Consider the following 14,127-nt stretch of genomic DNA (forward strand, 5'->3'; position numbering starts at 1 on the left):
AAATATTTTCTCCCGTACTGTGGGTTGTCTTTTTGTTTTGTTTATGGTTTCCTTTGCTGCAGCATGGCTTATTTTAAAAGGGATGTTTTGGAGGGAAGCTCTCGTAATGGGCATACACATGGTTCTTTTGGATCAAGAGTAGCAGATGTGACCCCAGGGAAAGGCCTGTTATTTCCTGATGTCACGATGGGTGTCGAAGGAGCCGGGACCCAGCAGCTTCAGAGACTTCTCAGACTTGTGAGTTGGATCGAACTCCTGTTTGGTTCAGCAGGGGAAAGCCTGATGTCACTTGTGAAACTGGCAGGAGGTTCTTGGACCTGATTTTCAGCTGCCTTGTGGGAGGACGCAGGGGCTGCCCAGGCAGCAGGCTCCTTGGTCGACAGCCCCTTGCCCGGCTGCGTCGCTCTTCAGTGGGGTGCCTCGTGCAGGGCCCTCTGCTGAGGCCTCGCTTTGGGAAGAGTACAGTGTTTATGGCGTTTTTAGGTCTCCCCTTGCAGCTCCATCACTAATCCGTCATGGGAAATCAAGTGTGAAAATTGTGTTGCTGTTTCTAATGGAATCTAGGATATAATTGGTTGCCGGTTTTTGAAGCTGGAATTAACGCCAAACCTGCCCCCTAGGGTTGGGCTTCCATTGACGTAGCTGAAGCACCGTGAAGTGCAAGTGGTCCTCCGTGTCTCTGTGTCTCTGTGGTGGGCACCTCAGGTCGTCGTGGGCACAGCACTGCCCCCCCACCCAAGAGCGGTCCTGTTCCTGGAAGGAGTGTCAGGGCCTCACAGGACTGCAGGCAGGGAGCCCTGGGCATGTGGGCTGTGGGGCGCTGTCTCCCAGGGCCCAGCCCAGCCCGCGGGGGCGGGGGCGGGGGCGGGGACACCTGCTCCAGGGCAGGGCTCGGGTCTGAGGCTCCAGCCATGACCTCCCGCCAGACACCTGCTGCCTTGTGAACTTGGCCACGCCGGGCAGCCCGTGTTGGGAGCACACGAGGCCCTCGGCTTCCGGGCCTCCTGACCTGCAGGCCAGCGCAGGGGCAGACCGCGGCGTGAGCAGCTCGGCTGCCTGGCCCACTGTTGCTGTTTGAATCCAGGAAAAAAATCCTTTTACGTTTTTGTCGTGCTGCGGTCCCTCTTTCTCGGCAGGTGTGTTTAGAGTTCTGCGACTGTGTTTGACAGCTTCTCCTTCTGCCTCCTCTGAGCTGCCGGGCTCCCCCATGGAGTCCGGCCCTGGGGCGTGTTTCCCGATGCCAGCTCTCCTCCCCCAGGTATGGTCCTTGTGCGCAGCGAGAACGGGCAGCTGTTAATGATTCCTCAGCAGGCCCTGGCCCAGATGCAGGCCCAGGCCCACGCCCAGGCCCAGCCTCAGACCGCCATGGCGCCCCGCCCGGCCACGCCCACAAGTGCCCCTCCCGTGCAGATCTCCACCGTGCAGGTGAGTGCGAGCGCTGGGCCTGGCGGGGGTGGGGGTGGTGGGGGGAGGGGAGGGGGCAGGGGGTGTGGCGTGGCCCACGTGCCACGGGAGGAGCTCGGGGTCTGCCGCCGGGACCCCGCCTGGGCCTTCCCCTTCTCTCCTGTGACGCCACCTTCCCGGGCCTCAGTTTCCTCCTGTGCAACGTGGAGGTCCCGCATCTCGCCGGTGCTGCTCTTGTAGGGCTGTTACGGGACCAGTTAGGACGCTTAGGTGCCAAGGATAGTGGAACAGAGGGAGCACTGAGCAAGTGTCGGCTCTTCCTGCCAGGGAGGCGCGGAAGAGCTTTACAGGGTTATGTTAAACAGTACTCCCCTCTCCCCCACAGACGTTGAAGCCTTTAGGGGTTACTGCCCTGACTCCTGCGGCTGTGGCCCCCTGGGGTGGTGGAGGGAGGATGGGTTGGATGCTTGAAGCCCAGTGCCTGGGACTCGCCCCTCCCCCCAGGGTTCTGCCTCTCAGTTTCCATTTGGGTCCATGACCGCACATCACCTCTCCCTACTCTGTCTCCTGATGCCTTTCTGTCTCGTGCTGCCGTTCTGCTGTTCTGAGCCGGTTGGCTGGTTAGAGACTCACATGGAGATGAGGAAGATCTCGAAAACTCTTTTCTCCGGTGATTTCAGCCGCGTTCCTCTGGAGTTGAGACCCCTGCCGCTGTAGACTCACAAAGGGCCCTCCCCTGACTGAACATCCAGAGCAACCCAGAGCAGTTTTCAGGGTCTGTCGAGGTCCGTCCAGTAAGACGCAGATGTGGGATATTTCACTTTATGTACCCTAACTATGTAGGACAGTTCACTTTAAGTGTCTTGTTTACTTCCTTTTCTGCAGCACAGTGGCCAGTCTTTAGGCCCAGGGAACACATGCTTCTTACTGTAGTGCCTTTGTTACTTTTTTAGTGCTTGTGGCCAAGATTACAAGAAATCCACACAAGTATTGATTTCCCAGGTCCTTAAAGACCAGGTCGGAGACTTTGCTAAGGAGTGTATTACAGTTTATACGATGGAGGTTCCGATCATACACTTGTACTTGTTAAGGAGAGTTTAGACTTAGGGTGGCTTCCCTGCGGCTGGTGACTAGACCTTGGGGGCCCCTGAGCACGCTGGCTCTGTACGAAAGGATGGAGTCTGGGGTGCGCCAGGTGCTGGGAACTACTTTCACTTGTCTGTCCTTCTAGGCGACTCTTCCTTGTTTTTCAGGCACCTGGGACCCCCATTATTGCACGGCAGGTGACCCCAACGACCATAATCAAGCAAGTGTCTCAGGCCCAGACGACGGTACAGCCCAGCACCGCACTGCAGCGCTCTCCCGGGGTTCAGGTGAGGCTGGGGCTCTGCGGTGCCCACGACGCAGGGGTCCGGCCTCGCGAGTTTGGGTGCTGGATGCTAAGTTTTGGAGTTTGGGGAACACAGCATAGATCAGAGTTGCTTTTCTTTAAAGTCGCATAGAGTTTAACAGCAGCAACATTCTTAAAAGCTTCCCGCTGTGCCGGAAGTACAATTGAAAACGTCGCCTTAGTAACTGACGGTGCGGCAGAGAAGATCTACAGCACGGGGGGGGGGGGGGGGGGGGGGGGGGTGGGGAGAGAGAGAGAGACAGAGCGCGTGTGCTGCTCGCGACCTGTTCCTGCACCGAGGAGGACGCGTCCTCACTGAGTATGTGCGTTCACGCGTGCAAGTCTCACAACACCCCTCCCTGACGGGCGCGGACACGTGCGGTGTGAGCAGCTCCGGATGCTGATCCCGGTGTGGCGTCGGCCGGCCTCCCTGCAGCCGCACCTCGTCCAGTGCTCTCTCCACTCACCCTGGTCTTGTCCTCCTTTGCCTTTTGGCGTCTGCAGCCGTGACATTGCTTTTCAGAACAGCTGGAGGAGCAGTTGGGTCCCAAGTAACTGAGCTCAGTGGTCTCCTGCGACAGGAGCTGCCCAGGCAACGGCGCTTCCTGAGACGGGGTCTTCTGGCCCGAGTTCAGTCTGATTGGCGCATCTGAATTTCAGTTATAGTGAAAGGAACCTTTTCTGAGAAGGTAGTGAAGCTCATGGTCAGCTTTTGCATGAGATTTAGTAGAAAATAAGTTTATCAACATAGGTTCCCACAATCTCAGAATCATCCAGGTGAAACGTGTATTCATCCGACCAGTAGAAGCAAGTGTGAGGAATAAAGTTTGATGTAAAGGAAAACTCCCAAGAATTGGAAGTGCCCTGGCTGTTTCTGGGTGTCCCGAGGCAGCTCTGCTCTTCCCCTTTTGCTGCCCAAAGATGGCTGTTGGTCAGTTCTTTTACGTGTCTCCTCTGAAGTTTTTTATTTGCCATTTTGTAGTTACAAAAGTAATACATGCTTAACGTTACAAGTAAAATACACAGATAATATAGGAAGAGCCCATCATCTCTTCCAACTGACAGTCCTCCCGTGAAACCAGTGTCCACAGCCTGGGGGATGCAGACAGCTGCCCGCCCACCGCCCGCCGTAGCGGCCGTGCCATCAGAGCCCCTTGTGCAGCAGGCAGGGCGCCGGGGCCTGGTTGCTTAGAAGAGCCGCAGGCGAGTCATGCTCGGGGTTACACTGCCCCCTACCTTCCGAAGTCGTAAGAGAGTAACGTTTAAAAAATTGGAGAAGGCTCCATTTTTAAATTGAAAAGTGCTAATTAAAAAAAAAAAAAACAGTAAATATTTGCATCCTGATTGTTCACGTAGACTAGAAGTCTTGGGAATTTGACCGAGGACAGTTGTTGTTTGATGTCTAGCTGTTTGCTGGCTTAAATATATTCGTTTAGCAAAGTAGCCCCTCCCTCCCAACACCAACTACATCAAGTCCCTGCCTGCTCTGAAAACCCCCTTTCCAGGATGTTTCTGGATGTGACTCGCTTTGGGGGAGCAAAGAAAGGTTGGTCCGGCAGCGGTGGGGGAGCCCGGGACCCCGACGAGTCCTGGTGCCGCCCCCCGCATCGGGGGGGGCCTGCCCGTGTGCGTGTGACGTCCTGGCTTCCTTGTCACCAGCCTGCCTGCACGAGCCAGGTGACGGGCTTTTCAGTTGGTTTCTCTGTTTGTTCTTTTCAGTTCTGAGACGGGATCTGGTTTGGTTATTAAAAGATTATTTGTTTTGGTCACCATGTGACTTCTAGGATCGACTTCTGACAACCAGGTTCTTCCCGGCCATTGGCTTCGTTTCTGTCAGTTGTTGCTGCAAAATACTGCTTCCTCGGTGCTCAGGAAGGTGGCCCTCGGGGACGCGGTCTGCCGCAGGGCTGGTGTGGTCCCTTGAGGCCGCATGTCCCGTGGGGTCCCGCCTGCTACAGGGAGTCTCACGAAGGCCGTCTCCCCGCAGCCTGTATCTACCTTGTGTTTTGGCTTCTCGTAGCCTCAGCTTGTTCTGGGTGGCGCTGCCCAGACACCCTCACTTGGGACGGCGACAGCTGTTCAGACGGGGACACCTCAGCGAACGGTCCCGGGGGCCACCACCACCTCCACAGCCGCCACGGTGAGTGCCGCCTCTCGGCTGCGTTTTGGGGCCATGTGTGTGGTTCGTGCTGCCTCAGAGCGCTGGCCGGCCCGGGGGAGCCACAGCCGCGGACGTGGGGATGCGTTGGGGTCTCCACGGCCCCATATGAGTGGGTCTAAGGGCAGTGGTCTCTGCAGGGCCGCAGGAAGGGTCCACCACCCTACACGAGGCTTTCGGGCCGTGGGGGACGTCTGTGGGATGGAGCCCAGACCAGGTGTGTTAAGAGGGGTGACACGGGGGCTGCACAGCGGTTGCGGTCTGTAGAGCGGCAGTGTTGCCCTCTTAACATTTATTTCCAGCAGTTTTCTTGCACACGTATGAATCTTTAAACCAGTGGGATCGTGCTTTATTTATGAGTTAACGTTTTTCATGTTTCTCTGCTGAGTATTTTTCATCGTCTTTAGTATCTGTGCCATAATTCAGTTTCTTTTATTGTGCACTTAGATAGGTATCAGTTTTTCTGTATGATAAGCAACATCAAGGTGAATGTCTTGTAGATCATCTTTTTTACATTTATTGGTTATTAGTTACATTTCTATAAGCAGAATTGCTGGGCTGAGTGAGCTGTAAACTTGGGTCTGGGCCTCCAGAGCACACGTCCTGGTTTATACTCCCATCATCAGGCCGTGAGAGTTACTGCATTTTCCTCAAAGAAGTTTAAGAAAAGAAATACACATTTCTTTTTTTAAAAAATAAATTTATTTATTTTATTTATTTATTTTTGGCTGCGTTGGGGCTTCGTTGCTGCGCGCGGGCTTTCTCTAGTTGCGTCGAGCGGGGGCTACTCTTTGTTGCGATGCGCGGGCTTCTTACTGTGGTGGCTCTCTTGTCGCGGAGCACGGGTTCCAGGCACGCGGGCTTCAGTAGCTGCAGCATGCGGGCTCAGTAGTTGTGGCACGTGGGCTCTAGAGCACAGGCTCAGTAGTTGTGGAGCACGGGGCTTAGTTGCTCTGCGGCATGTGGGGTCTTCCCCGACCAGGGCTCGAACCCGTGTCCCCTGCGTTGGCAGGCGGATTCTTAACCTCTCCGCTACCCGGGAAGCCCAGAAATACACATTTCTTATATGACACCCATATCTTAGTTAAAAGCTGTGATGAAAATCTGCCTTTTAAGAGTTTTTCGCTTACATCTTCTTAACTTCTATCCAGGAAACTATGGAGAACGTGAAGAAATGTAAAAATTTTTTATCTACGCTAATAAAACTGGCTTCATCTGGTAAACAGTCTACGGAGACAGCCGCTAACGTGAAAGAACTGGTACAGAATCTGCTGGTAAGAGCTCTGTACGCCGGCCCTTCTGCCTTAGAGCGCTGTACTTGGCCATGGGGGGCGGGGCACGGCCGGAGTCTGGGCCCCTCTGCCCACCACCCTGCCATCCGCTCGCCAGCCCGGCTTCTCGGAACCTCACAGCAGGATGGCTTCCCTAGGAGCTCCTTTTCCGCCCCGTCAGTCGCTCGGCATGTTGGCCGCAGAGGAGCGATGTAAATTCACCAGATGGAGGGTGTTTAAAGGCCCTCGCTCACTCCTCCACCTGCTCTACCTTTTTCACGGAGGATTTTTTTTTTTTTTTTTGTAATATTTATCTATTTGGTTGCACGGGGTCTTAGCTGCGGCTCACAGGCTCCCTAGTTGCGGCAGGTGGGCTCCCCAGTTGTGGCATGCGAACTCTTAGTTGTGGCATGCGTGTGGGATCTAGTTCCCCGACCAGGGATCGAACCTGGGCCCCCTGCATTGGGAGCACGGAGTCTTATCCACCGTGCCACCAGGGAAGTCCCTTTCACGGAGGATTTTAAGCGATACAGAAGCAGAAAGCGGAGTGACAGCCCTTCTGGGCCACCTGCGGGCTTCATCGGTCATGAGTTCTTATATGACTTTGCATCTGCTGCGCCCCCGTTGCCACCCACAACCCCTCCCCAGTCTCATAAATATTTCAGCGCGGATGCCTGGACATAACCTGTGAACACAGGATCCCTCACAGCCCCCAGGTGCCCAGAGGCTGAGTCCAGTGTTGCCTGCAGGGCTCGGTCAGAGTCGGTCAGGTCCACCTGTGGCAGCTGCCTCTGTGTCGCCGGTAACCTGGGGGTCCCCTCCTTCCTGCTGTTTTCCTTTCCTCTCGGTTTCTCTTTGCGAGGAACCTGGTGGCTCAGCAGACGGGCTGTTGGACGTTTCTGTCCTGCTGGTGGGTTTGCCGGCTCAGACCCTCTGCTCGCAGCCTCCCTTCCGTGCCGAGGGCTTGGGCTGGAGGGGAGCCACCCTCGGGGGCTGGCTCTGCGCCGTCTCTGCAGACCACGTGGGTTTGGGGCTGGAAAGGAATGAAGTCCCGCTCTCACAAGCAAAAATGATCGCTTCAGATGCTCCTTAAATCTGTTCAGGAAACTCAGAGATTGAATAATAATCTCACCTCCCGCGAGGAACAAGAATTCCCAGCTTTTTGTTTGTTTTAATTATAACAGTCTTACCTTCTAATGAAAATTTCTAATTAAATAAATGCCGTTCCCTTTTTTCCCATGGTCCTTTGTCTGTGGACCCTCCCCGGCGCTGGAAGCGTGGGCTCGTCTCGTCGACTCTCCCACCCCCCCATCCCCTCACCTCCAGATGGGCCCAGTGCCGTCCCCCTTGTGCTGCGCCCTTATCAGGGCGCCGGGACCCCCGTTCTGCCCTTGTTACAGGACCTCTTTGCAGCCCTGGCCACTCCCCCCTTGAACTGGGCCCAGTCAGCCATGGGCTTGGCTGCTGGTGGTAGGTGACCTCGAGTGAGAGGGCGCAGGTGGCAGAGTTTGTCTCGTGGGATTCCCAGGTGTCGGCAGAGCCGGCTGGGACGGTGCTGACCCCTCCCGGGTGCCCGTGCTGTCCCATCCCCGAGCCCGCACACCCGGCTCGCTTTGGTTTCCAGAGCGGGGTCTGGGCCCTCTCGTCTGGGCGCTCGCTTCTCCCTGCCGGCGCCCCAGCTGCTCTGGGGTCTCGGAGTAGGTGTGGTCTCTCTGGGTAAGGGTGTCCCTGGTCTGCGGTACCTTCCAGCTTGGTCATGAGGGTACTTTTAGGCTAGTCTGTCACCTGGCAAAATGCCTGACCTGCGGTGGGTTAGGTGCCACGTAAATGTCCCGTGGGAGCTGGCGTACGGGAGTCGTGGAGTGGGCCAGTGAGCCCCGATGGGGCGGGGCGCGGGGAGGGCCGGGGGCCTCAGCCACGCCCGGGAACCCGTGTCAGCTGAGCACGTGGCCCCTGGGCCCGCCCGCACCTTCGTCCAGCGCAGGACCTGGCGTGAGGAGCGGCCAGTCCTAAAACGCGAGACCAGAGAAATGCTGCATAAAGTTACGCGTGTGTGAGTTTGTATTCGTGGAGGAATTTCAATGTGAATTTTATTTTTAAGGACGGAAAAATCGAAGCAGAAGATTTCACTAGTAGGTTATACCGAGAACTTAATTCTTCACCTCAACCTTACCTTGTGCCTTTCCTGAAGGTAACTTGAAGCCCCCTGCGAGCACCCAGCGTCGGGAGCGGGGCGGGCGTGTCCCGGGGAGGGGTGGGCTCGCATGGGTGTCACTGGTGCGTTTGCAGTTTTCAAGTCCCCTGAGACAGAATGCTAAGTTTTCTCTTGCGAGGCGTCTCTGTAAGTTGCGAGACCCCCGCCCCTGAGGCCACAATGTCGTGTCCCAGCCGGGGGCTGCGAGGGGCCCTCTCCCCGCAGACGGGGGCCCCGCGCCGCTGGGGCGAGGGTGTCGCTCACATGCCTCCACTGCCTTAACGCGCGTGACTGCATTTCAGAAATGGCGCTTCTGGTTTGTTTTTTAAGCAAATTGCAGCCAGTTGTCACTGAGGGTCACCCTGCTCAGCGGCAGTTGGGGGACAGTGGTTTGGGATGCCGGCACCCGGCGTCCGGGGCGTCTCCTTCAGGCCCCGACCGACGCTGTTTGGCCGAGGACGTGTTCTCGTTTTCTTAGTCGAGGAGGGAGCCAACCCTGTGTCTGTCTTTCCGCCCAGAGGAGCTTGCCCGCCTTGAGACAGCTGACCCCCGACTCCGCGGCCTTCATCCAGCAGAGCCAGCAGCAGCCGCCGCCGGCCTCGCAGGCCACCACCGCGCTCACGGCCGTGGTGCTCAGCGGCTCGGTGCAGCGCACGGCCGGGAAGACGGCGGCCACCGTGACCAGCGCCCTCCAGCCCCCTGTCATCAGCCTCGCGCAGCCCGCGCCGGTGGGCGTCGGCAAGCAGGGGCAGCCCACGCCGCTGGTATGGAGGCCAGAGCCTTGCCCTGCTCCCCCACGCGTGCCCGGCCACCCGTGGCTCAGAGAGACTGCCAGGGAGAACCTGGGGCGGGATCGAAATAGTGAGGTGTCAGCCAGGGGCCGAGGCCCTGCAGCTTTGAAATTTATTTCTCAGTAAAACGAAATAAGCCTACTGAATTTTGCCCTTTGGCACGTCCGTTGTCTGTACTGTTTCGGGCGTCCCTGGTTTAAATGGACACAGTGTGTTTGCAGTGGATCTTTTAGCTGGACGTTATCTTTGATTAGGAGCAATGGCCCAAATACACAAAGCTGACGCTAAGTGCTTGGCGCTGGACACGTCAGGTTTCATGGTCTAGAGCCCAGCTCTGCAGCCGTTGTTTGGGGCTCAGAGATCCTCGGGAGGCACGGCTGCTGATGGTGGATTTATCTGTGGTTGGGATCCAGGGTTCTGGTCGTGTAGCTATAGAAAAGGGTGTCTCTGCTGGGAAGAGTTTAGGATTGAATGTGCTCCTGCAGGCAGATGGGGTTCGCCCAGTGTAGAAAGGCAGTTGCTATTTTTTTTTTTTTTTTAAATTTCAAAGGGATTTTGTTCCTATACAGACAGTTAAAAAAAATTAGAACAACGCAGGTCCTCACGTCACTTTCATAGGTTGTGGAGTGTATTTTATGATAATGCTCAAGTGATAACCAGGTGGGCAATCAGAGTCATGAAGGGTGGTGGTCTCTCACCTGCTCAAGTTAAAATCTGCATTTGTTCTTGCCTTGACTGGTGGTGAGGAAGACAGGCTCCCACAGGAGGTGGAGCCGTGTGTGTGCTTCCGGCCAAAGCGCGGGTGTGAGATCAGGGCTCGCTCGCTTGGCCCTCACTGGAGGGGTGGAGCTCTGCCGCGCCCTTGCAGGGTCGGGCACCACCGGTCCATCACCTGCTTCCCTTGAAGGCCGTAGGGACGTGAAACCTGGAGGCTCTTCCCTGAGTCTGTGGCAAAACTTGGCCTGAACCTCCTGCAGGCAGTCGTGTGTCTGCTCATTCTGGACAGTGTGAATTTCCATAGGTTTTGTTGCAGAAATAGCTGGGCCCCGGGCACCACCCATTCCTCCCAGAGTGCACTGTAACATAAGAGTGTGCCCACCAGGTGACCTTCGTAAAATTCAGCAGCTGGATTCTGATCCAGCCCTAGAGGCTCTGGAAGGGATCAGGGGGCGCCCCGGCACCTGTGCTCACATCTGGGGAGAAGTTGGCTGTTCCACGCTGGTTCGAAGGCTCAGCAAACTGTCCTCCAGGCGCTGGCCTCAGGGCCCTGTGTGTGGCTTCCGAGCAGTTAATCTGCCCCCAGGAGCTTGCAGCCTGATGCAGTGCCCCCGGCTGACCCTCCTGGTCCTCCCGGAAGGCTGCCCACCCCCGCCCCGGGCAGGGAACAGGTGTGGGAGCCCCCTCGGGCGGTGGGGACGGGGGTGGGACGTGTGCTCACGTGCCCCGTGGGCTCTGCCCCAGGTGATCCAGCCGCCGCCCAAACCTGGAGCGCTGATCCGGCCGCCGCAGGTGACGCTGACGCAGACACCCATGGTGGCGCTCCGGCAGCCCCACAACCGCATCGTGCTCACCACGCCCCAGCAGATCCAGCTGAACCAGCTGCAGCCAGGTGAGGGCCGGCGGCCGGGCCGCTCTACCCAGGACCCCGTCTCCCTGTTTTTTTAATTGTGGTGAAACTCACGTAACATAAACTTGGCCATTTTAGCCACGTGAACAGGTGTACAGTTCAGTGGCGTTAGTACGTTCACAGGGTTATACGGGCATCGCCCCGTCAGTACGATTTTTACAATTACACATTCAGGACTGGGTTCTTAACTGCATTTCAAAAACTTTGATGAAATACGGGAAGGCAAATGCGTGAGAGATGCTGCTTATGGTTTTACTCTAATCTAGAGTTAGTAACCCAACGTTTCTGACGTTTTAGGAAGCTTCCTTGTGGTGGGCGGAGGGTAGTGGTCCGCCCCGCAGCCCACCTGGCACCGGGGACGGCAGTGTCTCCGTCTCCGAGTCCGTGCGCGGGGGGCATACCCTCGTCTCTTGTTTTGCAGTCCCTGTGGTGAAACCTGCCGTGTTACCTGGAACCAAAGCTCTTTCTACTGTCTCGGCACAAGCAGCTGCTGCACAGAAAAACAAGCTCAAGGAGCCCGGGGGAGGCTCGTTTAGGTAAGGAGTGAGCCCGTGGCTCAGGAGGCGCCCGGAGGGAAGGGCCTCGCCCGGTGGCCATTGGTGCTTTGAGGCTGCGTTCATTCCCTACACACACACACACACACACGCACGCACGCACGCACACACACACACGCACACACATGCACACACACACACACACACACACACGTTGTGTGCGCGTTTTCCCCCAGAGCGGCTCGGGGACATTTGCCGCAGACAGGGCGGGATGGCAGAGCAGGTGACCTTCCGCGCGAACCAGTGGGAGATTTGCGTCTGTGATACGATGGCTCAGCCTTCCGAGCGCATCACGGTCATAACAGAGGGCGCTTCTGTGTCCTGCTTTCAACCTCAGAACCTTCAGAGATGCTGTGCTTTGGTCTCTTGACGAGCAGCTGGTCTGAGCGTCGCCATAGGAAGGGCTGCAGTGGCTACTTTGGTTAGGATCCAGCGTAGCAAAGTGCATGTGTCGGGGGACCTGGGTGGTCCTTCCCTTCCCTTCCCAGACGCTTCGTCCCTCAAGGTGTTAGGGAGCAGGGCAGGTGTTGGCAGTGCTGGAGCCGTGGTGGCCTGAGCCGGGGTCGGCCTCCAGGCAGGGCGAGGAGGTGGGTGCCTGGCACAGCCTGGCACGGAGGGCGGGGGCCCACGGGTGGGGAGGACATCCACGAGGGAGAGGGTGGGTGGCGGAGATGGGAAGACCTGCCGTCCACCTGCAGGTGTGAGGGAGTCAGAAACGCAGAGAGGAGCAAACGAGGCGAGCCCGGGGGCTTGGGTCGGGCTGGGCGTCCGGCTGTGGATGCTCGGGAAAGGCTATGGCCGGAGCCGCCACTCTGCCACTGGGGGGGCCTGGGATTGGTGACACCACGATGGCAGCAGCACACCCAGCGCCCAGGGCTCGTCTAAAACCGCTTCCCCCGCAGTGACCAGGGTGCCTTAGGGGGCTGCTGATTCCAGGCCGGAGTCGGGAGGGCGCAGGACGAGTTAGTGCACTTTGTTTGGTCAGAAAACAGTGCTCGAGGGTCAGAGTTCCCAGAAGCCCCCAAGTGGCCCCCTCCCGCTGGCCGTGTCTGTAGTGACGTTGTATCCGCTGGATAAGACAGGAACCCGAGCACCTAGAAGCGAGTAAGTGGGTGGTTTAGGGGAACGGGATTTGCACAGTCTCAGACCACCTCCCATGAGATCCTCGTAACTGCACAGGGAGGGAGGGGCGCCCCGACAGCAGGGAAGCCGGGCAGGGCCCCCCTGCGCTGGAGCTCCGTGTGCAGGGTGAGCAAGGCCCCGTGACTCGTGTGAAATTCCTGCCAAAGGTGCATTGCCCGCATCTCGTCACAAAGGGACGTCCGTCAGAGGGAAAACGAGGACATGCTGCAGAACAGCTGGCCTGTGACCTTCCAGGTGTCAGGGGCACGAGAGTCAGGGAGGGGCTGCAGAGACGTGACAGCAAAACGCAGCTCGTGATTCTGAGCTGGACCCTTTGCTATGGGAGACGCTATAGGGACCGTTAGCCAAACCTGGGGGTCTGGGTGTGGCTGGTGGCCTGGTTTCAAAGGCCATCCCCCTGGTTCTGTAGGGGGTGCCTCTGTCCACAGGGAGCCACAGTGCCGTGTCCCGGGGGGTGGGTGTCAGGTCGGCCGCTCACCCTCAAGTGATTCAGGGGGAAAACGTCCTTTATACTGTACTCCAGCTTTTCTGAGAGTTTGTGATTGTATTAAAAATAAATTAATGCTGTGAGATCATTTAAAAGTTTCACAGAACAAACTCCTTGAAGCAGTGAGTAGGTGCTGTGCTCTCTGTGAACTTGGCGTTGACATCTATGTGCAAAGACTCCCATTCTGCTGAACCTTCGGGTGGGTCTTCCTTTAAAAGAACAGATTGGCTTGCAGGCGACCGCCTTCGTGCTCAGGTGACGGCAGTGCGGGGGAGCCGCCCCTCTGCCCGCCTAGTTGGGGCCACCCGCATGTGCCTCCTTGGCGGCCCTCGTTCGGTTAGACCCACCTCCTCTTCTTTCCTGAAGGGACGACGATGACATCAATGACGTAGCGTCGATGGCCGGCGTGAACCTGTCGGAAGAAAGTGCGAGAATATTGGCTACGAACTCTGAGTTAGTGGGCACCCTGACGCGGTCCTGCAAAGACGAGACCTTCCTCCTCCCAGCGCCTCTGCAAAGAAGAATATTAGAAATAGGTATGGCCCTGTCTCCTACCGGCCCTGGGACGTCCGGCCTCCACGCGTGGGCTTGACGTGGACCACGGCTGCGGTGCTCCGCGCGGAGCTGTCCTGGGCTTGGGGGGACACCCCTTGTCCCTTGTCACCTGTTTTGCCAGGGTTGTGCTTTCGTGGGGTTGGCGGTGACGTTCTCAGGTAGTTGAAGCAGGTGTAGACCACCCTCGACCCTCAGGTTGCACAAAGCGGTAACTGGGGGATAAGGGAAAAACAGTGAAGGAAGGAAAAGAGCTTCAGTGATTGTAAAGTATCGCCTGTTCCCCAGGTAAGAAACACGGCATAACAGAGTTACACCCAGACGTGGTGAGTTATGTGTCACACGCCACGCAACAGAGGCTGCAGAACCTTGTAGAAAAGATATCAGAAACGGCTCAGCAAAAGAACTTCTCTTATAAGGTAACCCGCCGTTTCCTGGAGGGGATGCCCTGTCGCCCCTCCTGGGTCTGGTGCTGCCTGGAGGGCACAGGGGAAGTGGCGGAGTGTTGAGCTTGTTTTGAGTTTTTCCCAGAACAAAATTTTGGGAAGATGCCACT

At 57.2% G+C, this 14,127-nt stretch overlaps 1 protein-coding gene across 1 annotated transcript in view; it reads left to right on the forward strand.

Moving 5' to 3' along the window:
* Nucleotides 1-14,127, forward strand: part of TAF4 (TATA-box binding protein associated factor 4) — a 70,406-nt gene that overhangs the window by 38,969 nt on the left and 17,310 nt on the right. The window contains exons 2-11 of the mRNA XM_068524822.1: nucleotides 1,259-1,425; nucleotides 2,658-2,777; nucleotides 4,815-4,934; nucleotides 6,104-6,226; nucleotides 8,325-8,414; nucleotides 8,936-9,181; nucleotides 10,670-10,817; nucleotides 11,257-11,371; nucleotides 13,386-13,555; nucleotides 13,860-13,990. Coding sequence (XP_068380923.1) covers nucleotides 1,259-1,425; nucleotides 2,658-2,777; nucleotides 4,815-4,934; nucleotides 6,104-6,226; nucleotides 8,325-8,414; nucleotides 8,936-9,181; nucleotides 10,670-10,817; nucleotides 11,257-11,371; nucleotides 13,386-13,555; nucleotides 13,860-13,990 — 1,430 coding nt within the window. The remainder of the gene's footprint in view (nucleotides 1-1,258; nucleotides 1,426-2,657; nucleotides 2,778-4,814; nucleotides 4,935-6,103; nucleotides 6,227-8,324; nucleotides 8,415-8,935; nucleotides 9,182-10,669; nucleotides 10,818-11,256; nucleotides 11,372-13,385; nucleotides 13,556-13,859; nucleotides 13,991-14,127) is intronic.

The sequence above is a fragment of the Eschrichtius robustus genome, chromosome 16, assembly GCF_028021215.1.
Source record: "Eschrichtius robustus isolate mEscRob2 chromosome 16, mEscRob2.pri, whole genome shotgun sequence".
Lineage (NCBI taxonomy): Eukaryota > Metazoa > Chordata > Mammalia > Artiodactyla > Eschrichtiidae > Eschrichtius > Eschrichtius robustus.